The sequence below is a fragment of the Lissotriton helveticus genome, chromosome 5_1 (genome assembly GCF_964261635.1).
Source record: "Lissotriton helveticus chromosome 5_1, aLisHel1.1, whole genome shotgun sequence".
NCBI classification, from domain to species: domain Eukaryota; kingdom Metazoa; phylum Chordata; class Amphibia; order Caudata; family Salamandridae; genus Lissotriton; species Lissotriton helveticus.
The window spans coordinates 1,565,918,310-1,565,941,868 of record NC_136065.1 but is presented as its reverse complement, the minus strand read 5'-3'; the positions used below and the strand labels follow the sequence as shown (position 1 = coordinate 1,565,941,868).

At 45.0% G+C, this 23,559-nt stretch overlaps 1 protein-coding gene across 4 annotated transcripts in view; it reads right to left on the bottom strand.

Moving 5' to 3' along the window:
* The window catches only part of ATP2B4 (ATPase plasma membrane Ca2+ transporting 4), a 941,067-nt gene that overhangs the window by 220,895 nt on the left and 696,613 nt on the right, over window positions 1-23,559 (bottom strand). For all 4 annotated transcript variants that reach the window (XM_078644684.1, XM_078644683.1, XM_078644686.1 and 1 more), the window contains 4 exons: window positions 21,091-21,252; window positions 18,399-18,613; window positions 6,980-7,222; window positions 6,611-6,852 (listed from right to left, as the gene is read on the bottom strand). In XM_078644684.1, the coding sequence (XP_078500810.1) occupies window positions 6,611-6,852; window positions 6,980-7,222; window positions 18,399-18,613; window positions 21,091-21,252 (862 nt within the window). The remainder of the gene's footprint in view (window positions 1-6,610; window positions 6,853-6,979; window positions 7,223-18,398; window positions 18,614-21,090; window positions 21,253-23,559) is intronic.

Genomic DNA, 23,559 nt, shown 5'->3' with positions numbered 1-23,559 from the left:
CCAGCAGTATTCAAACATGATCACCAGAGAAGCAACTTGTACCTCTCCCAGATGCTCCTAAGATAAGTACACCACACCAATAGTTGTGTTTACAAATGTCTTTGAAACACCAAGGAGGATTTATGCAACAGTCTCTCAAAGGGCATGAATGTAACGGGCCAACAAGTAGGAGGCATTAATTGATCGCTGAGCCAACTGGCGGAGGAAGCGTTTACCGAATGTCTCCACTCGCTTGGATTCACTGTCAGAGAATGTTAGGAAAATTGTTGGGGTTGGTCCGGGTGGTGGAGGCCTGCATCATGCGGCTCTTTGGAGAAAGGTGCAGGGATAAAAAGTCCAGGCTGTCTGAAGCAGGGTGATGTCACCTGGCAATCTGTCCCTTAATTGGAGGACCTATGTAAGGCGTGGCCATAGCCCTTAGGAGGATAGCTGTCAGGACCTCACAGAATAGGAGAAGAGAATCAGGAGTGGTCTGGCCCGGTTGTCGGAGCTCAGTCAACATGTTGGTTTTCACCTCCAAGGTGGGGAGCTGGAGGTCAAGGATTTCAGCAGCCCTAAGCACAACCATAGCATAGCAGGCAGCTTCTTCCATGGCTGGGATGGGAGGAGAGTGAAGAGCTAGTCTTTGGGGAGGCATCTAGCCCACTAGCCTTCACCAAGTCTGCATACCAATTATCCTCGGCATAGGGCTGAGCAAACTCATCGCCTTGGTCATAATAATTGTCTGAGTCAATGCAGAAGAGGAAATGCAACGAAAGTTGCCTGCCATGTGGAAGTTCGAATGCAGGAACCGGCGCCTCGCTCAGATTCAGGCGCTGTGTGTCAAATTTGGATGAGTTTAGGAACCGATGCCTTGTTTGGATTCGGGTGCAGCTTTGGCGAATTCCGACCAGTGTCAATTTGGCACCAAAGCGGACAATCAGAACCGCCTTCTTGTGAGGTGGGGTTGGCGTCAATATACCCTGGCTTGGAGTGTGTTTGGGTGGCACAAAAGCATAGGAACTAGAACTGAGGGGAGAAGTTGCATAGAGGAGCCAGCTGGCTCTGAGGGGAACCAACCGGTAGTAGCTCAGGTGGAAGGCCTCTCAGCTTCATGGGGCCTGAAGGTGTGTCAGAGAGTCGGTAGAGATCCGAGGAGCCAGAGCATAGCTGCGCGGAAATCTGATCTGGTGCAGTGTGGCTAAAAAGCCCCAGAAACTTGGGATGTGCCAGAACCAGTTGCGGAATCGGCTCTGAAGCTGACAGACTTTGAGAGTAGGAGCAAGATAGCTGGTGCCTCTCATGCGCTTTGTCGGGGGAGTAAGAATGCCACGAAGGAGCAGAAGTCCGCTTCAACTTCCTGTGTTTTTATGCTTACCGAAGTACTTTGAGCATGATAACCAGCCTCTAGAGCAGCTCCGTTAACTCAGGGAACAGGAGTGAGCCTTGTAATTGGAGCAGTCCTGAAGCTGCGTCTTCTTGTGCTTTGAAACATACAGTTTTGCCTTGCGTTCCTATTGGACTTCGAGTTCATCGAAGCGCAGTCTCTGCAGGTCTCGAATTCGTGGTCAGACCCCAGACACCACAGGCGTAACTGGTGGGGATCAGTCATAGACCTCTTCTTGTGACACTCCTTACAGTGGAAACCTGTTTTCTTAGGGGGTGACATCCCTGGCAACCTAAAAACATTTTAAGAAAAAGGTATGAGTGCCTGTGAGATGAGAAGCGGCTCAAGATGCATGTCTGGTAGTGAGAAAGAAAGGAACTGACATCAGCATGAAGGAATGGCGCTTATATAGACCAAGCACGTAAGTTTAAATGGAACGGCATCCGTGCAGAACCACACTGTGCCACCTTTCCAGCTCACAGAGATACTATGGAAATGTTTCCAGATCCAAACTGATGCCTGAGGAATATTTCAAAGGTGAGGAATCTACGTCTAGAAGTCTATCAGTATAGCCAAGTTTTGAGTTGTATCCTAAAGAGCAACACTGAGGGCGTCAAGCAACGTTCAGTAGGCAAAGAGTTCCAATATTTTGTGAATTTGAAGAGGGGTTGTCGAATAAAATGCTGAGAAAAGATCTGAGTGGATGAGTACAGCTGAATTCTATTCCAGATGGATAATGGGGCATGGTGGGTAAAAGCTTTTTGTACCATGCATATTTTCCTGACAGAGAGCCAGTTTAGAGAAGGCAGTAGTGAGTTGGTGGAATATTGCAAATTAAGCTGGGCATTGCATTTTGGACTGTCTGGAGACAGTAAAAGAGGTATTGTGGTAGTGCCAGACGAAAACAGTCCAGACAGAAAGAGATTAGGGCTGGACCTTAGCTTTGCTGCAAGCATCAGCCAGAAGGGAAAGGATTTCACGCAGGGATCTAATAATGGAAAAGCAGGTCTGGGTACCTGATTAATTTGCCTGGAAACTTTAATTTGGATTGTACTAGGTGTAAACGAGTTTTCTAGTTCTTCCATTCAAAGATCTATGGTCCAGGGGGAGGTGTTTTAACTGTCTTGCCTTATTTAACTTTAGGTAGTTAGTGTGCATTTATTTGGCAACAGAGGACATGCAGAGGTGAAGTTTTGGAACGACAAAATCTGAAAGCTCGGTCCAGATAAGCCACGGGGTAGATCGAACGCAAATATTAAAAAGTGCTAGGTTGGACCTGGGGTACATTAAAAAAAATGCACGGAGTACTGGAGACATAGGAAGAGAGGGAGATATCTTGAATGAGTGAAATCAAGATAGAGCAGAACTGCCAATGCCCACCTCTTGAACGAGTAATGAAGAAATCATGAGATAATGCGTTAAAAGTGTTTGAGAGATTGAGAAGAATCAGGGCAGCTGAACATCCTTGATCTAAGACGATTCTAATATTTTCAGTCACAATGAGGACAGCAGACTCAGTACTATGTCGGGGTCTAAATCACCATTTGGAATGGTCAAGAAGGTTGCTGGTTTCTGAGTCTTGTTTGCGATATACAAAACTTTATAAATAAACACTTTGAGAAGATCTTATGGACGTGTTTCTCTATGACTTTAGAGGAGAAAGCAACAAAGATATTGGGCAATCGTTGCTGATAATGGTGGGATATGCTGGTGGTTTCTTGAGAACTGGAATTACTGTTGCGCGTTTCCTTGATTCTGGGACTGTAGACTAGGTTAAAGAGATATTATTACATTCCATTAGAATGTGAACAATAGAGTCAAAGCAGAGTAAAGAAAAAAATCAGTCTATAGGGAAAACCTTAGATGGAGCTAATGTAAGAAGCATAAATGGGAGAAATTTCCAATCAATCTTAAACAGAGGCATAAGATGGCATCTTATTTGGTGGGAGAGAGTTTGTAAAGAGGAAATGTGAGTTTACATATTAGTGATTTACTGATAAAAGTAGTCAGATAGGTCGTTGTAAAATGATTGTGACAAAGTAATTGAAGAGTTTGCTTCTTTTGGGTAAAGAAGGAATTTGACAATAGATGGTCTAAATAGATGTAGATATGGAGGTGCAGCAAAATGGGATGTAGGCCTCTCTAAGACATTTTTGTTAGCTGCTTTGTACTTAGTCTTGGAAGAAGTCATATGTTTTTCTCCAGACTCCTAATAATTTAGAAACTAATCTAGGAAACTGTAGAACATCCAGAACGCCTCCGCCAGACTCCTCCTGAACATCCCCTGCCACAGCCAAATAATCAGTCACCTGAGAGACCTCCACTGGTGCCCGATCAAAAAAATAATCACCTTCAAGCTTCTCATGCATGCCTACAAAGTCCTCCACATGCTCGACCTGCATACCTCAACCATCGCCTCTGCTTCTACAATCCCACCAGACATCTTCGCTCCGCCTAACTGGTCCTGGCCACCAACCCACGGATCTGCAATACCTCAGCCGGAGGAAGATTTTTCTCCTACCTCGCTGTGAAGACCTGGAACTCCCTGCCTCTACTTTTCAGGCAATCGCCGTCACTGCCTCAATTCAGGAAGAACCTGAAGACCTGGCTCTTTGACTGAATTGCAGATCTCCCCCCCATCCCACCTCACCCCCCCATCCAGACACAGCACCTTGAAACCCTAACAGGTGAGTAATCACACTCTACAAAAACCGGATTGATTTATTGAATAATTTACATTTTCACTTGGCCTCGAGTAGCTCTTGTGTATCCTAAAGGAAAGGGGCATTTACCTAATGAAAAAGTGGGCTTTAGAGGTCCAAGGGAACAGACACGATGTGATGGCTATGTTTATGTTGGTTAGAAGGTTTAGGATATTTTTTGTTAATATATGAGTTAAGGAAGTTAGAAGAAATTGAGCAGAGTGCACATGTGGGATGGAAGTTGGTGGGTGTAGACTTAGCTGCATTAGGTTGTGGTGCTACAAAGAAGAAAGGGACTGCAAGATGATCGGTAATGGATAGGTCCAGAGATCCTAAGTCTCAATGAGATCAAATCTACATACAAATGTGGACCAAGAGATTACCTGTCCTGGTTCAGTAAGATGTTATGTTAGGATAAGCCAAGACTATGTAGACTGTCTATGAGGTCGGAAGAATCAGGTTTATTTTTATCTTCCAGATGGAAATTGAGATCACTTACTACTACTGTAGGCCAAATAGGATGGCCTACAGTAGATTGCAGATTGTTCTCATTCCCCAGGGTGACTCCTTGGCAGTTGGGTTTGCAGCAGGAGTTTAAATGTTGTGCAGTTCAAGAAAGTCCTGTTATTAAGGTATGTGCCAAAGCATTCTCGTTTGTCCAGGAAACACACTTCAACATTAATAAACACGCCACTTTTGCTATAGGCAGTCTGGCATCCATAGGTCTGAACACAAAATTCAGGGCTTTGATGTCTCCGACACACCCATCCCTTAACTTCAGAGAGTCATTCCCAACTCTTGGAACGACTGCCCAGGATTGCTGGGTTCATAGCACTGTCATATCAATGCCATCTTTAATGTCTATGGGTCACATTATGTTGACATATAGTTCTATGAATTAGCCATTTGACTATACCACGATCTCTTAGACTACACTTTTATTTGGGCTGGCCAAATTACTGAGATGCTAAAGTCTGATCCATATAGGTCCAGCACGATACTTTGAGAATACGCATACATCTAAATTTTGCCATAATTTTCTTGACTATTATCGCTTAATGTATGTTCAGAGTTGCAGGTCTCTCTTCGTGATCCCCTGTTCATGCATCAGCAGCAAGATGATGCTAACTTAAAGCCTAACTCTTATCTACAAAACCAAGACTGAACTTGAAGGTGCTACGAAAAGGAATAAAACATGGCAGATAGGAGCGAAAACAAACTAGGAAATCGTATGAGAGCAGAATGAGGTTAATAAATGATACCTATTCTCCATTCTCTTGGAGCTCTGCCAGGAGGTCAGGAGTTATGAGAATAGGTACCAAAGCGACATGTTCTGGGTGACGTAGACATTCGTGCAGCGGGCCGCTATCAGAGGTTTGCTCCCCATTGAGAAGTTTGCCCAATCGGGATCTACTTCCAAGGGATGCATCTCCTTTCTATATGCTCTCATACAGGCCCTAAGCCCCCGGTCCACCCCAAGATATGAAGGCTTCTGGGATGCCTTGTTGTGCACTCCACTGGGGGACAAACAATGGGAGCGTCTACACAACGACAGAGAAATTCAACCGCTCAATGTATTTAAGGGACGCACATTATAAGATTATGAACGACTGGTACTTGTATCCTTAGAAACTGCACAGGATCTTCCCCAATACCCCAGATAGATGTTGGCGGGGCCGTGGTTTACTGGGAGACTTCCGGCATATCTGGTGGGACTGCCCCTTCATTCAACCCTTCTGGAAGGAGATCCTGCCACAAATAAAGCACATTTTAGGCTACCCGATACCCCAGTCCCTGGAAAACACCCTGTTGGGGGCACGAGTCCCACTTTTGAAATGTCAGACACAGAGTGATCGTTCTGTTATGTGGTTATGCTTAGGGGCAGCTAAAATGGCAGTCGCTGCCGCTTGGAAAAGACAAGAGGCACCTTTGCTGACTCAATGGCATGTGAGGTTGTGGAGGGTGCTGGCACTCGAGCGCATGGCAGACACAATAGATAACACCAGGAAAGGCTTCGAGTACATATGGTTCCCGTTGGTGAGTTATCTATCAGAAGGCCTCCCGCTGATGGCATGCTCCCCACAGCTCAGGGCCCTTATCTTGTTCCTTATATAAGACTACAGAGCTATAGCTAAAAGTGAGCAGCTCGAATGTTGCATTCTAAGGGACCTGGGCGCTCAGCCCTCCTGTCCACTCTATTATTCTTTGCACCATGACACCAAATTTTGGTTGAGATTATTGTTATGTTGGGTATAGTAAGTTTCCTTTGTCAGGTGAATCGATAGCCATTTGTGACTTGCTCACTGCAACAAATTGTGAATGTTATTATCAACTTGTCTATTTGCCATGGAATTTGCTACCAAGCTGTAAATCTCATGCGATACCTGTAACTCTAGGCTTTTTCTTTCTTTTTCCCTGACAATTGTTGCTATTGTAATGCAGGTCTTTTTAATCATTAAATCAATGAAACAAAATTTGAAACAAAATTTGAAACAAAAGGAACATGTTAAAAAAAGTGAGAAAGGAAAAGCGGGTTAGTTACTTGCGCAGTATGATCTCGGAAGCCCCCTTGCTGTACATGCGAAAGCCGCCATCAGCATTCTTCAGCACAGTGCTCATGGACTTGCGTGAAGAATTGAATGTATAAACTTTGTAGAGTTTCTCCTCTGGTACTTCATTTCGTACGGCCTGGTAATCTTGCTTCAAATCCAACACAAATCCCAACAAGGAGCACTCGGTCTTGTTCCCCACCTGCCGTGGTAGTCCGCCTTCCTTCTCTGGAGGCTAATGATTCAATAGACAAGAAAAGTAGAAAGGCAAAAAGCAAAGTATCAGTTTCACAGTCAATTATTCTATGAGTATTAAAACATTGACCATCAAGCATGGTGAATGGTGAAAGGCAAACACTCACCAGGATTTTGGATGTGTAGGCGGAGTTAATAGATATTCCATTCACAATGAGTTCCAGCACTTTGGGTTGCAGGGTTTCAGGGTCCGGGATCTGTCGGTAGTGAGTGCCGCCAACATAGGCTTGGACTACAGTCATGCGATTCATGGTTAATGTTCCAGTCTTATCAGAGCAGATGGCTGTTGCATTGCCCATGGTCTCGCAAGCATCAAGATGTCTCACCAGGTTATTGTCCTTCATCATTTTCTGTAGGGAGAAATCAGTGACACAGTTACCAAAGGGGACTTCTTAACTTGGGATGTGGTAACATGTTATGTTATCGGGAATGAACAATAGTTACTTACCTGTAATCTGTGGTTCTCCAGTATTGGTGTCTTTCATAGATTCACATGCCTGAATCATTCCCCGTCGTCGGAGTGGGAGTCCCACGGTATATAAAAAAGCAATAATATGCTATAATAACATTGGAAAAAACCAATAAATACCAACCAGGAAGTAAAGTAGCCCAAGCTACAGTAGAAAAAACGTCCACACTCATGACTATCCTAGTCATTTTGTATAGTCCAAACTACAGCCAATCAGGCGACAGCACCCACCAGAATGTTCTCCCCAGAGGCTCAGGCTCTCAGATTTTCTCGCACAGGAGTGAAACTAAAAACATCCTAGCCTAAAGAGCCTCAGAGGGGAGGTGGGCCGGTTGCATGTGAATCTATGAAAGACACCAATACTGGAGAACCACAGATTACAGGTAAGTAACTATTGTTCTTCTCCAGTATTAGGGTGTCTTTCATAGATTCACATGCCTGAATCAGAGTAGATAGCAGTACCGAAATAATGCTTGGAAGACGCTTTTTGTAACAAATTTGTACATAGCAAGTATATACATGCACATAATAAAATGCCAACATTCATATATGCATGAAAAAACTTGCAAGCACATGAGAATGCATCCATAGTAGGCAATGAATAAGCGTCTGGAAAGCAGTACAGAGGAGGTGGGAAAAACAGAGGCTCATCTTATCTGAAAAGATTGCGTAGAACCGCTTGACCCACTGACGTATCAGCCTCGCTGGCAGCATCCGAACAATAATGCCTGGTGACAGTATGTCTGTTGGATAAAGTCGCTGCTCTGCAGATTTGCTGACGAGGAACTCCAGCGAAAAGAGCAGTCGAGGAAGAAACAGCTCTTGCAGAGAGAGCTCTTGGAATTGTCTGTAAAGGTCTTCCAGCTTGAAGATGGCAAAAGTCAATAGCTGCAGAAATCCATCTAGCTATGGTTTGCTTAGACACTGCTTGTCCTTGCCTTATCTTTCCATAGGCAATAAACAGTTGATCAGATTTGCGAATGGCAGAGGTCCTTTGTAAATAGAATTTTAGACATCTTCTGATGTCAAGGGTATGTAATGCCCTCTCCGTAGGGGATTGCGGATTAGGAAAAAACGTCTTTAAGATGACTGGTTAGTTCAGGTGAAAAAACGAAGGCACCTTAGGCATAAACCTTGGGTTTGTAGTACCACCACAGAATTGGACGTGAATTGCCAGAAAGGTGAATTGACGGTGTCAGCTTGAACATCACTGACTCTTCTAGATGAAGTTAATGCTACCAAAAAAGAAACATTCCATGTTAGGAATTTGAAATACACCCTGTGAATTGGCTCAAATGGGTGGCGCATGAGCTGCGCTAAAACTACATTAAAATGCCACGATGGAGGCGGACGACGTACAGGAGGAAACATTCTGAATAGTCCCTTAAAGAACTGTTGTATTCTTGAAGAATAAAGAGAGGTGGACCCATCCTGACGTCACCTTGAAATGGTTGCCAAAAAGACCTTCAACGTTGCATGAGATAAGCCTGATCTTGCCAAGTGCAAGAAAAAAAAAAAAAGGTAATATCTGGTCCAGCAGATTAACACCAAATGCAGATTCTTTACCATTAAAGTCTGTATGTCTTTAATTTAGCAGGTGCTTTCGCGTAAGCCAGTACCTCCTTACAATCCGTCAAGATTTTCAGATGAGCTAATTCAAGGTGCTCAGAACGCCAAGCTGCTAATTTTAGAGAAGCCGGATCCGGATGGCACATCTGACCATTCTGTATGGAGAGGAGATTCGGTATTGGTCGAAACTGTATTGGATCGCACTCAGAGAGGAGAAGAAGTTCGGTGGACCAGAATTGGCGAAGCCACCTGGGGGCGAAGAGAATAAAGCGACATGGCTCTTTCTTCATCTTCCAGAGAAACTCCCGGAACCAACAGTATCGGAGGAAAGGCGTAAGCATATATTTGAGACCAAGTTATCGAAAAATGCCTTCCCTTGCAAGTCCCTGTGGGTAAGCCAGCTTGCAAAGAAACAGGCATTAGCTGTTCTTTTTCATCGCAAAGCGGTCCAGAACGGGATGACCCCACTGCTGGAAGATTCAATCCGCTGTTGGCTGATGTAATTCCTATTCGTTGTTGGACACCGTTGACCTGCTGATGGTGTCCGCCAGCACATTTGCAACTCACGGCACATGAACAGCCAAGAGATTGATCCTGTGTCGTATCGCCCAAGCCCATACCTCTTGGGCTTCATAAGATAGAAGAACCAACCTCGTTCTTCCCTGTATGTTTAAGTAATGCATACTTGAAGTATTGTCTGAGCGAACCAATACTGTGGCCCCTTGAATGATTGCACGAAAGGATTTGAGGGCTAAGAAGATGGCACCTAGCTCTAGCAGATTGATGTGCCAAGCCTTTTGTTGAGGGTTCCATTTCCCGCTGACTTTCAGCCCTCGAAGACATGCTTCCCAACCCTCGAGGGATGCGTCTGTAGTGATTGTGTAATTTTGGCGCTTCTTGAAGGAAACGCACACACCTTATACAAATTTCTTTCTTGGACCCGCCAAACAAGAAAGGCCTCTTGCATCCGAGGAGTGAGTAGAATGATATCTTCGGTTGAACTGGAGACCTGTAACCACTTCTTGTCTAGCTCCTCTAACAATTTTATCATGTGTAATCTGTAGAAGCACCACCAAGTGGGAGCTGCAGGCCCGTCGTTCGTGTGAGACAAACACCTTTGCTAGGTTTGTACGGATTGATGCTCCGAGAAACGTTCATATTGGAGTTAGTACTAGTTGGGGCTTGTCATGATTTATTGAAAACCAGGTTTTGAAACAGTGACTGACAAGTCTGGGTGTGCTGGACTGCTTGTAAATAAGAGCGAGCACCTATTATACAGTTGTCTCAGTAGTGATGAATTTGTATGCCTTGCAGGCATAGATAGGGTGCCACTGGTGCCCGGATCTACGTGAAGACACGTGAAGCCGACCTAAGTCCAAAAGGTAGGACTTTAATTGAAAATGTTTTGTACCTATTGTAAAGTGTAGCCACTTCCTGTGCTTAGGAAGAATTGGCACATCAAAATAGACATCTTGGAGGTTGAATGTAGTTATAAAGTCGTTCTGGCATAAGAACCTTAGGACTTTCTTGAGGTACAACATTGGTAAAGTTTGCGCAAAGATCTAAAATCATGCGCTACTTTCCTGATTTGCTTGTTGAGGAGGAACTGAGAGTAAACCCTAACGCTGTTGGAGATTCGGAACCACTCCGACGGTCCCTGTTTGTATCCATATAGACACTTGTGCAAACGACTCCCGTAGATGAGAAAGGTGGAGGTCCCTTTGGAGGTGTAGAAAAAGGCAAATTTGATAAATTCTAGAGTGTGCCCTTGGGCATGACGTTTAAAAACCCAACGGTCCTCTGTCACCTTTGACCAATTGGAATAAAAGTGAGACATTAGACCTCCGACGTTTTTTGGAGGGAATAAAGGTGGGTTCAAGGTAATCCATTGTTTCTTAGAAGAGTTGCCTCGGCTGTACGATGATTTTCTATGTCGGAACTGTTGGTACTTTGCCCATATGACTGTTTGATTTGAGTGACGCAGTTGGTTTTGATTGTAGGAGCCAATACTGGATGGAACTCCCTTGAAAAAAGGACGTGGATCTACGTCCTCGGCACCCCGAAAAGGCTGCGATTCTATATCCAGAGGGTGTGGGCAGTATCTGTGTGCTGGCCAGAAGGGATCCTCAATCAAAAGGCAAGTGAAGTATTGAAGTTGGAACCTCCTTGCGAAAGACGTAGCATTGAAGCAAAAATGTCTTCGCCATGCTGCCTCTCTTGCGAGCTGTCGAAAAACTTGTACACGCAATGTCCGCTGCACAGTGTATTATTAATGATGCACTACTCTCTCTCTCTCCCTCCTGCAGGATCTTCAAAGTGTGAGGCTTGGAGGATTCTGGAATACGTTCTACTAGCGCCAACATGTCAGAGCACATCTGGCGGCATACCTGCCCACTGGCTTGCAAGATAATCGCTGAACCGCCTGAGTAATGACTGAGTCAGGGTAGGCTGAGAGACTAGAAAAACAGGTGAATAGTGGCGAGCTTCACACGTCTTGTCAAGGCGTGGAAAAAACGCTGGCACAGAGTTTGGCCCCTGCATGAGTTTAACACCTTCTTCCTAATAAATTCTATGATAGGAAGTGAACGAACTTGCATCTGTGGCTTCCCCAGGACGAGGGGAAAGGGGGAAACCGATTCGCCGCTCTCTTAATAAGGAGGGGAAAACCTCCAATATTCTCCAAGAAGAATAATGGCGGAAGTAAAAAGCCATCACGCCATCACGTGGATGTAGCGGACAGCTGCTGTCGACGAAATAAATCGTCTACAAAAGCACTGTGCATAAAAGTCAATAGTGTGTGAAACCAACTGTCAACGGGCTCAAACGTCGACGAATCCAACAGTTGACAGGGTCATCTGTTACCGAAGTCAACTGGCGTCGAAGCTGAATGTTGACGGAGCTCACCGTCTACGGAGCTCACCGTCTACGGAGCTCACCGTCTACGGAGCTCACCGTCTACGGAGCCCACCGTCTACGGAGCCCACCGTCTACGGAGCCCACCGTCTACGGAGCCCGCCGTCTACGGAGCCCGCCGTCTACGGAGCCCGCCGTCTACGGAGCTCGCCGTCTACGGAGCTCGCCGTCTACGGTGCTCGCCGTCTACGGAGCTCACCGCCTACGGAGCTCAACATCCACGGAGCTCACCGTCTACGGAGCTCACCGTCTACGGAGCTCACTGTCTACGGAGCTCACTGTCTACGGAGCTCACTGTCTACGGAGCTCACTGTCTACGGAGCTCACTGTCTACGGAGCTCACCGTCTACGGAGCTCACCGTCTACGGAGCTCACCGTCTACGGAGCCCACCGTCTACGGAGCTCACCGTCTACGGAGCCCACCGTCTACGGAGCCCACCGTCTACGGAGCCCACCGTCTACGGAGCCCGCCGTCTACGGAGCCCGCCGTCTACGGAGCCCGCCGTCTACGGAGCTCGCCGTCTACGGAGCTCGCCGTCTACGGTGCTCGCCGTCTACGGAGCTCACCGCCTACGGAGCTCAACATCCACGGAGCTCACCGTCTACGGAGCTCACTGTCTACGGAGCTCACTGTCTACGGAGCTCACTGTCTACGGAGCTCACTGTCTACGGAGCTCACTGTCTACGGAGCTCACTGTCTACGGAGCTCACTGTCTACGGAGCTCACTGTCTACGGAGCTCACTGTCTACGGAGCTCACTGTCTACGGAGCTCACTGTCTACGGAGCTCACCGCCTACGGAGCTCAACATCCACGGAGGTCACCGTCTATGGACGAGACTACCGTCTACAGAGATCACCGTCGACGAGCCTACCGTCGACGAGCCTACCGTCGACGAGCCTACCGTCGACGAGCCTACCGTCGACGAGCCTACCGTCGACGAGCCTACCGTCGACGAGCCTACCGTCGACGAGCCTACCGTCGACGAGCCTACCGTCGACGAGCCTACCGTCGACGAGCCTGCCGTCGACGAGCCTGCCGTCGACGAGCCTGCCGTCGACGAGCCTGCCGTCGACGAGCCTGCCGTCGACGAGCCTGCCGTCGACGAGCCTACCGTCGACGAGCCTACCGTCGACGAGGCCAACTGTCAAAGACATTTACATCGACAAAACTCCCAGTGGTCGACGAGCCTGCAGTCGACAAGAGGGCACTGTCCTCACTGTCGTCGACGAAAGCCTGGAGGCAGTGTCGTTGCAGAGCACCAGTGACGGCAGAGATTGTCCTCTGAGAGTAAATCGACCGTATCATCGACAAGCTGGCACATTTTTACGTAGAAAAGTGCGCAGAGTGAGTCTAGACGCCTGAGAGTAAATCTCGTGGGCGTAGATGTGGGAGGGACAGACTCAAAGAAGGCCAGAGACCCCTTAATTGTGATGTTACTTCAGCTGGTGAAGTAGAGGAGAAGCATCTCTTAACATCTTAACGTGCAGGACAAACAAAAAAATCCTCCCACATCAGAAGGGGGGTATAGTCTAAGCACAAGAACAACCCCTTCTCTTCCTACCATGTCAGAGACAGGCAGAGTGCTGGTCCATATACTCTTCATGAGGGTTCACAGAAAAAGTCTCAGCTTTCCACAAGTCACGCAGGGCCTGAAGGTAGACTTCATGTAAGAAGACATTACAAAACTGTGATATTTTGAAGAAAAAATTGAGAAAAAACTATGAAAATTGAAGAAAACTGAGCAGAGCAGGGGTGGGGAATTCCTATCTCCCGACGCCCGAGACATCTAGATTTCTTAGGAGGGCAAGAGGTTTTAATTTGCATTTTGTCCAAAGGACAAGTAGACAGATTTATGGTAAAACGATACACAGCTGTTCAACCCTGTAGGTCACAGCCAGTAAATAAGTTGCTCTGAGCAGTTTATTGGCAGCGAAAGGGTCAATGTAAAAGCTGGGGCCTGCACTTTAATTTCCCTAGAGCAGAACAACAAAAGCTTGTTTAACTTCCAGGCCCTCCCCTGGTCCTTTTATTTTCATCAAGCACGAGACACACATCAAGCTTTTGCAGCTCCAGTACACTCCAGCAATGGCATGTAAGAGGCTGCTTTTTTTCTGCCTCTTGGCCCCTTGCTCTGACTTGAACTGTATGACCCCTCCCTGTCTTGTATTCTCTGCTCCACTCCTGGGCCTCATAGGGCTCCAATATCCCTGCTCATCTTCAAATCACTTTGCTTTCCCTTCTCATGCACCCCCTCCTTGGCACTTTGCATTTCCTGTACACCTTATGTTACACCTGGTGCCAAAACCTGCTAACCCCACCACCCTCCGCCGCCCTCTCTGACATCCCTGACCCACTCGCCTTGGCCTCTCATTTCTTACGTCATCGAGGGCTTACATTAAAGCTCATTAGTTTCCACATGGGCTTTCATGCAGGCCTAAGGCCACCCCTAATTCTGTCCTTGCACTAGGCCTCTCATCTCACTTTGTGCCTGCACCAGGGGCATTGTGAACACACCGCTGTAGCAACTGCAGCAGCTGTAGAGTTTTTGATGGGCCTCTTCAATCTGCAGGTCCGCAGACAAATGCCCATAATGGACTTGAAAGGGTGGGTGGGAGAGTGAGTGAAAGGGTGGATGAATAGATGCATGGATGAATAGTGAAAGAGTGGATGGATAGATGCATGTATGAATAAGTGAAAGGGTGGAAGTACAGATGCATGGAGGAATACGTGCAAGAGTGGATGGTAGATGCATGCATACATTAATGAGTGAAAGGGTGAATGGATAGATGCATGTATGAATAAGTGAATGGGTGGATGTATAAATGCATGGGTGAATACGTGCAAGAGTGGATGGTAGATGCATAAATTAATGAGTGAAAGGGTGAATGGATAGATGCATGGATGAATGAGTGAAAGGCTGGATGTATAGTTAGATGAATGAGGAGTGAAAGGGTGGATGTTTAGATGCATAAATGAATGAGTGAAAGGGTGGATGGATAGGTGCATGTATGAATGAGTAGATGGATAGATGCATGTATGAATAAGTGAATGGGTGGATGTATAAATGCATGGATGAATACGTGCAAGAATGGATGATAGATGCATAAATTAATGAGTGAAAGGCTGGATGTATAGTTGGATGAATGAGAGGAGTGAAAGGGTTGATGTTTAGATGCATGCATGAATGAATAAGTGAAAGGGTGGTTCGATAGGTGTATGGATAAATGAGTGGATGGATAGATGCATGTATGAATAAGTGAAAGGGTGGATGTATAGAATGCATGGATGAATACGTGCAAGAGTGGATGATAGATGCATACATTAATGAGTGAAAGGGTGAATGGATAGATGCATGGATGAATGAGTGAAAGGCTGGATGGATAGATGGATGAATGAGTGGAGTGAAAGGGTAGATGCATGGATGAATGAGTGGATGGATGTAAGGATGGATGTGTGAAAGAATGGTAGGATACGGGTGAATGAAGGGATGGGTGAGTGGATGGATAGGTTGAAAGTGGATTGATGAGTGAAAGGATGGATGGCGTATTGAACGGGTGGATTCATGGGCGAGAGAGTAGATGAATAGATGGCTGAGTGGGTGGGGATGTATGGATGGGTTGGTGGCTGGGTGGAAGGGTTGATGGATGGATGGGTGGACAGTTGAGTGTAAAGGTGGATGGAGGGATTATTGAAAGGGTGGATGGATATATGATGGAAACGGAAGCTGGACGGGTGAGGGTGGATGGACGAGCGAAAGCATAAATAGAGGACGTGAAAGGGTAGGTGGATAGGTGAGTGAAAAGGAGGATGGATGGGGTGGGTGGATGGATGGATGAGTGGAAGGATGAATGGAAGGATGAGTGAAAGGGTGGATGAATAGGAGTGAAAAGGAGGATGTGTGGAGTGAAAGGATGGATGAGTAAAAGGAAGGCGGGATGGATCAGTTAGATCGATAGGTTTGGAGATGGCAGGATAGGTTTGAACAGGGGCTTCCTGAACGCCCCCTTTAGTAGCTACAGTAGAGGTGGAGCTCTTGATGGGCCTCTTCTGTCTGCAGCTCGGCAGACAAAGATTTGTAATTAATGTGAAAAGATGAATGGATGTTTGGGTGAAAGGATGAGTGAGTGGAAGTGTGGCTGGCTAGACGGATGGATGGATGATTGAGTGACCGGGATGGTTGAGTGACCGGGATGGTGGATGGACAAAGGATGTTATAATGAAGGAAAGGGTGAATGCGTGGATGGGTTACAGGGTGTAAGGATTAGAGAGCAAAAGGATGGATGAGTGTAAAGGATAAATGGATGGATGAGTGGAAGGATGGACCGATGGATGGGTCGAAGGGAGGGTGGAAGGATGAGTGAAAGGGAGGGTGGATAGATGAGTGAAAGGGAGGGTTTATGGATGAGCAAAAGGATGGCAGGATGGTTGAAATGGATAGGTTTGGAGATGGATGGGTAGGTTTGGATATGGATAAGCAGATGGACTGACAGATTAACAGATGGACGAACAGATTGGTGAAAGGATAATGGATAAAAGAATGAATGGGTGCCAATGTAAAGGTGAAATGCTAGATATCAGTGGGTGAAAGGATGAATGGGATAGATGCTTAGATGGAAGAGACAAGAGAGCTATGTTGGCGAGGATTCCAATTACTTTTTTCTCTTGCTTGGTGTCATAAGAACTTTGGATCAACGTGGGGGGTATTTTAATTTTCTGGTTACTCACTTGGCCTACACTATTCTCCTTTCTCTACTGTGGGATTATCAGGTAGGCGTGGTGCTGTATGCCAGCGCGTTCATACTAGACTGCTAGTATTTGGTCTCATAAAGGCCACATTGCCATAGAAATTCCTGGCACTGAACAAACCTACTTTGTAAAAGAGCAGAATGCTGTTACACACAAGGAAGCCAGCTCACAGATAGGCAGAGATAGCATTTTAATAAAAACAAAAGGTCTTGGTTAACTCAGATTTAATTAGGGGCTCAATGTGAAAGTCACAAAAGTGCACCCATGATATATGTCCTTGTATTAATGCAGATTTACGTTTTTCATGTATTCACATGAATTTCCTCAAGTAGGCCAGGAACCCCTAGTCCTAGAAAATATTTGTGAATTGCATCTTAGCATGAGCAAATATGAATATGCCCCAGCGGAAATCTGTTGAGTGTTTATAAGTTCACTTTTTCTCCAACCACATTTTTCCCAGCCCTGGAAGAAACTTTACTTCTGCCATTGCAAGGGGTAAATTGCCAACCTTTCTCAGTATGGGAAAAGATTAGAGAAGAGCTGGTGAAAAACTCAAAAATTCAAATCCTTCTATAGTATTTGCCTGACATAACCAGAGAGGCTTTTATCAGAGCTCTTCTATAAATAGATTGCAGCCATTATTTGACGGCGCACTACATGGCACCAAAGGGACAAGTGGATTTTGTTACAGGACATGTAGATTTATGAAGCTACTTGTCCCATGGACAAGTACATATTTTAATAAATTCCACACCCCTGGCAGAGCTCAGGGAGACTCCCTTCACACGACGTGCGGTAGAAAATCTGAGAGCCTGAGCCTCTGGGGAGAACATTCTGGTGGGTGCTGTCGCCTGATTGGCTGTAGTTTGGACTATACAAAATGACTAGGATAGTCATGAGTGTGGAAGTTTTTTCTACTGTAGCTTGGGCTACTTTACTTCCTGGTTGGTATTTATTGGTTTTTTCCAATGTTATTATAGCATATTATTGCTTTTTTATATACCGTGGGACTCCCACTCCGACGACGGGGAATGATTCAGGCATGTGAATCTATGAAAGACACCCTAATACTGGAGAATTATAGAGCACACGTTCACCATAAGGTCTCTTGGCACTAAAGTAGAGGAAGCAATGACAGTAGCAAGATTAGCCATAAGATTGTCTGAACCGCTCCGTTTTTAAGAGTTTCCTAAAGCACACATACTTGGCTGATGATCTAATGTCAGGGGGAAGGGTTTTCCAGATGTGGGGTGCCATTGCAGAGAATCTGGCCCCTCCGAGCTTCCTTTTACATTTTTGGGAACAATTAGTAAATTCAGCTGAGCAGATTTGAGCTGGTGGGCAGGAATATAATGCTGAATTCTCGCGTACACTAAAGCTTATTCATCCCTGATGCTGTTGAGGTCCCCACATTAATGGGGGCTCATCAGTGATCATTCAATGTGGCATGCTCTGGTTGACTCTCACAGTAAAGTAATTATGCTTCAGGAATTTGTGGGCACACTGACTTATAGAGGTTCATCAAGATAGCATCTGCTGCTGGTATCTCTCTGTGACCTGATTATTCCTCAGGCTATCGTGACTGGCGAGGCTGATGCTATATTCTGTTCTTGCTAACTTGCTGAAGGAGGAAGATGACTGGTAAATCAGGCTTCCCCAGTTGATCAGTCATCCACGCATCATGTAGTTTGTTGTATAATTATGTTTTCATTGTCTAGCTCGAGAACATATACATCACTGAATAAATGCAAGCAATATGTAGAAATACTTCTTACATCTTGATCTCACATTACGAAGACTACCGCTAGGATTGAATGTCAGACTTACCTTCACAGAGTATGCCAGGGAGATGGTGACTGCCAGGGGAAGTCCCTCGGGCACAGCTACCACAAGGACAGTCACGCCAATGATGAAGAACTTGACAAAATACTGGATGTAAATCGGAGTGCACTCTGCCAGCCAAGGCTTCCCTTGAACCCCAAAAGTGTCAATTACAAAGTATAACACCAAGATGATGACAGTGATTGCAGACATGATGAGACCTAGGAAGAGATGAGTGAAAACAGATTAAGTTTTGCCACAAGTTACCTTTGATTAGAATTCTGCTGCCCTATTATTCAAAGCCTCCAGCCACAAAAAGCTCATACGACCCCCCATCCCACATGGAAAACTTCAACCTAAAATCTAGTTTGAGTTCAGTTTTCTATATGCAAATTCCTTCACATCTCGCATTGGTAACATCAGCGACAGACGAATTTTCGAAGTGGGCAGGAGATTGTAACGCTTCAACAAGTTACACAAGAGAGACATCTAACGGCAGAGCACATTCACAAATGTCTAGTCGCATACTAATGTAGCACTCAATGAGGGTGCAAGTTTGAACTGAAAATCTAATAAAGCACTGGAGAGGTGGACAATAAGTGCACCGTTTTAGTCAAGTGTTGGAAATACCAAAGACCCTGTGAATCCGTTGAATCATGTACTATCTTTATTGACCATATTATAACTTTATTACATCAGCAAGATCATGGTGATTGGTGAATATTTTTGCACAAGATTATTACTGTATGGGCGTACATTTTAAGTGCCCAAATGCCACAGTGAGCGCAACAGCATAATAAAACCTATCAGCACCTTAAGCGAATTATTTACTTCTCTAGAGTAGTGAGTGGCATACTGGATATAACTGAGCCTTGTCTAGAGTCTTAAGTAATTTCGTAAAACTGAAGTCTCTCAAGGAGGCCCAGTAATAGTCTGTATGCCACTCAGTACCCTAACGGAGATAGGCAACATTTAACACAGCACAATAAGATGATGGCACAAATGCACATTCCACAAGATGAAATGAGCCGACGAGGCCCCACACGTGTGCCAACATAGTGACCAGGGGCTAACTAAAATGTGTGAATCTTACATATTAGCTCTGGTAAATAAACAGCATATTGCCATTCAATGCCCACTCCCAATGTATACAATCTACCATCAGTCTCAATCTGCAGTGGAGCAAAAAGCCTGTGTTGGGAGGTTTGTGTGCTTTACTGACGTACATCCTGCAGCAGCATTAGGATACGTGCTATCCCCAACAACTTACAAACGGAAAAAGAGTTCCACATGTCACCACGTAAAGAAACATGACAGAAGGAACGACAGTTTAGGAGGCTATTTACATTGTTATATCATTAAGCGCATTAAGACCGTAGTGTTACATCATTGAGAGCTGAAATGATTACACCAAGTGTGTGAACGTTCCATAAATCGTTTCATTCAGATTATAAAAAGCATACCGGTTAGGGGCATGTACCGGCAAAGTATACCATTTGAACATTTTTAGAAAATATAAGCTTTAAGAAACCCGAAGCCGTCACTCTGGGAACCAAACCAAGAAGCAGCAGCAGCTCTTTCCACACAACAAAATATGGGATCAAACAGCAGGCAGTGTGGACCATGTGTCACGACACGTGCTGAAGGCGAGCAATGCTGTATTTGCACAGGCCATTCTTTGAACAGTAAGCAAGTTGTTATTTGCCTGACACCAACCTCTTCCCAGTCACAACTGAAACACAAAAGCTTAAACCCCAATAGACTGTCCTTTTAGGCACTCAGGGAGAGCAACACCGCCAGATGATCTCATCTCCAAGATCACAATTTCACAGTCCTAGGTGTCTTTGTCTACAAATCACCCATTGTTTTCTGGCATGCTCGTCAAATTGGTGGAGTTACATGATCCAAGATGACAACATCCAGAATGTACAGCGATGTTAATGGAAAGTCCAGTACTTGAGAACGGTGTTCACAATGAAATAGAGTAATTTTGTAACTATAATGGCAAGCTATTTCTACCTGAATCAGGTAGCCAGTGGACACTGAAGAGATGTTTCTGGCCTGACTCCTGCAACAATAGTAGCTCAACCATGAATTCTAATCTAAGGTATATTCTACTTGAGAGTGGCCAAAAGAGCTTGTTCCTTCCAGGCAGCAACCATAAAGTGAATACAGGGCCTATACAGCCTGTTCTTCCCTGGCTTAACCATAAACCTCAACATTACAAAATAAATTGATGGAAGGAGTGTTGAAACTTTTCAAACACTCACCCCTAGTCACAGATCTGAGTTTAATCCATCTTTATTTGCTTTGCCACGTCACCCCAGTTTGGACCCAGCCATATGCAAATCAGTTTTAAGCCTTCTCTCCATTGGAACAGTCCAGCCCGAATTGTGAAGCCAGGTCCTCCCTGGACTGGAAACAAGCATATTGGGACCAGTTTCGGGGCATCACTCCTCATCAGCCCAGACTAGCTTGAATCCAGTGGCCCAGCAAACAAGGGTCCCACGTCCAGGCATACTTTTAGCCACTTAGGGGGCACATAGCAACATCACAAAATAAACCGTAATCGCCTGCTCCCTCTGTGCAGTTACAGTTCAAGAAATATGGGAATCAACTAACCTGCTGGTCTAAAAATACTAACAACAGAATCAATCCATTGCTACACCTGATGTTCCACCACCTTTGGGTATCTTACCTGCTTTCCCGATTTGTACTGCCAGCCTGGTGAGCTTCCCCTGGAGCACAGACTTCTCCCTCTTGGGCACCTTAACCACCTTTTTCTCCTTCTCCTCATTCTCGACTCCTTCTTCACTTTTTAGTGGCTGGATCTCCAGGGGAACGCCATCTTGAGCTTTAGCTGAGATTCCACCCAGGATAAAACATGTACAAAGTCAATTGGTAGGGAAAAGTAGGAAGTGCAGACAAAATGGAAAAGTGGAAAAAAAGTCACAACTCAACCCAAATCAAAGACACAACAAGTAATAGCAATATAATGAGGCAAAGAGGTTTCCCTAGGAAATTGCTTTGCACAGTGCAATCTGTTCAGCAAGGACTAGTAGTTATGATAAATCACAGGAGCACAAACAGGTGAAAAGACATAGGTACGTCTTTGCATGTGGCTGCATGGGCTGTTAACTAATAATTTGAAGATCAGTTAACGGTATAGTAAGTACTGCTCTGGAAATCACTGCAAGGAATGACAGGTGCTCACATAAAGGGGAATTAATGTAGAAAACGTGTTAGGTTAATGTTAGCCTACTCTAATACTTCCTAGCACGGGACAAACATCACGAAGTTCGAAAGTGGAGACGTAAGGTATGGGATGTTGGAGGAGCCTGGGTCTGTCAGGCCCAGAAGATAGCTGCTGGTTACAGAAGATCACTATGGCCACCGAGCTACAATGTAGGATACTATTTGCCAATAACACCGTACATAGTCCTCAAACTAGCCGCCTCGCTAAAATCTGTCAATCTCACTATAGGAATGACTAGCTTATCTGGGCTCCAACTAACCAACAGGGACATCTGAGTTTGTGGATTGCATGCAATCTCTTTGACAACCTAGGATCATTTTGATAGACCAATCAAAATCATCCACGCACCTTTCATAGGCAAGCCTTGGAACTCAAGACTATGGTGTTTTCCTATCAAGGAAAGGTACAGATCACAGACTAGCCCAACCAATAAAAAATGTAATTTCTATGATCTGGGATTTCCAATCTTTATAGGCCAATTAGTTCTCAAACCAAGATGATGCAAATTCAATCTAATTGAGAAAGAGGAGTCGTGCTAGTGGGTGCTTGATTCAAGCCACCTCAATGGCTTTGTAGGCCCTTGGATCTAAATAAAATTACTATCTGTGAATTCCCCTTGCACTAGACTCTCATTCCATCATAAGTGTTGGTCACTAGCAAACATTCTAAATTTCAAACAGATGGGAAAATGAAGCCACTATTTTAGCCTTGCGTAATGTTCAGGCTGATTTTAAAATAAGTACAGAAAGTATATAACTATGGCAATGACTTTTGGGTTAGAGCATTTCTTTTAACAGAGTCCATCCTGCAGGCTTGAAGTATGTGGAGACATGGGAAGTAAATCATGACATGCAAGTGGAAAATACACCACTCACTATTGACAGTAAATATCCATAACCAGGGTTCTGTAGAGTTTTTGGATTAAATTATGAACACTCAATTTAGTAAGAGATGAGCAAGGTGATCTGAATATTCTTTTAACCACAGTGGCTAGGTTTCTCGGAGTTCACTGATATGCAATTTAAATTTTCCTCATTGAAAACTACCAACTAGTAGACCGGCATGATGCCTGTCAGAAGTAGCAAATTCGCTGTGCTTCTGAAACTTTGTTCTTTTTCACAAATAGGACATCCTCCATATTTCGCACTCTAAAAGTGTAAAATAAAATCTTCATAATCTAGAAATAAAAGTGCTCTGAAACTGCATGGGGGTCAATAAGGTACTGATGCTTCTAGCAGAAAACCTTTACTTGCTTTGATGGCTCACAGGGTCACTTGTTCAGCATCCACGGCTACAATATGCATGGAGTAACCCCTCTCAACGTCCATGCTCATTCTACCAACACGAAGGGCATGCTGTGGCTTTGGTGAGGAAGTCGGCAGGTCTGCCATGTGATCGACAACTACAAGGAGTATGTAAGAATTAATTTTGGATATAGACAATCAGATTAGAGCAAAGATTGCTTTATGATCTTTGTAGCCCTAAACTGCATGTTTACAATATTTTGCACAGGTTTTTCACTCCAGCAAAAGACTGACTTGCAAAACTGTGCTTTGCAACCTGTTCTATATGCTGAGAAAACTGGACAATGGAATAAGGAAAATGTAGTCACTTGTAATATGAGTTTTTCAAATGAGTCTTTATTTTCCATCAGTTAGTTCTCACAGAATTGGTGAGAACTAACTGATTGAAAATAAAGACTCATTTGAAAAACTAATTATTGACTTATTGGACTTCATCACCTGATGCACGCCCAACCCCTCTATTGCCTAGGATCTGATTTACAGAGGCATCACCGGACGGCTGGTCCAAGGGCTTGTTGTGTAAGGAACTTGATAGAATTGAAACTGATGTGAGGTGCAGAAACAGCAGTCGCAGTCAAAGTATCTCCGTTACACTTGTTATCGGAGT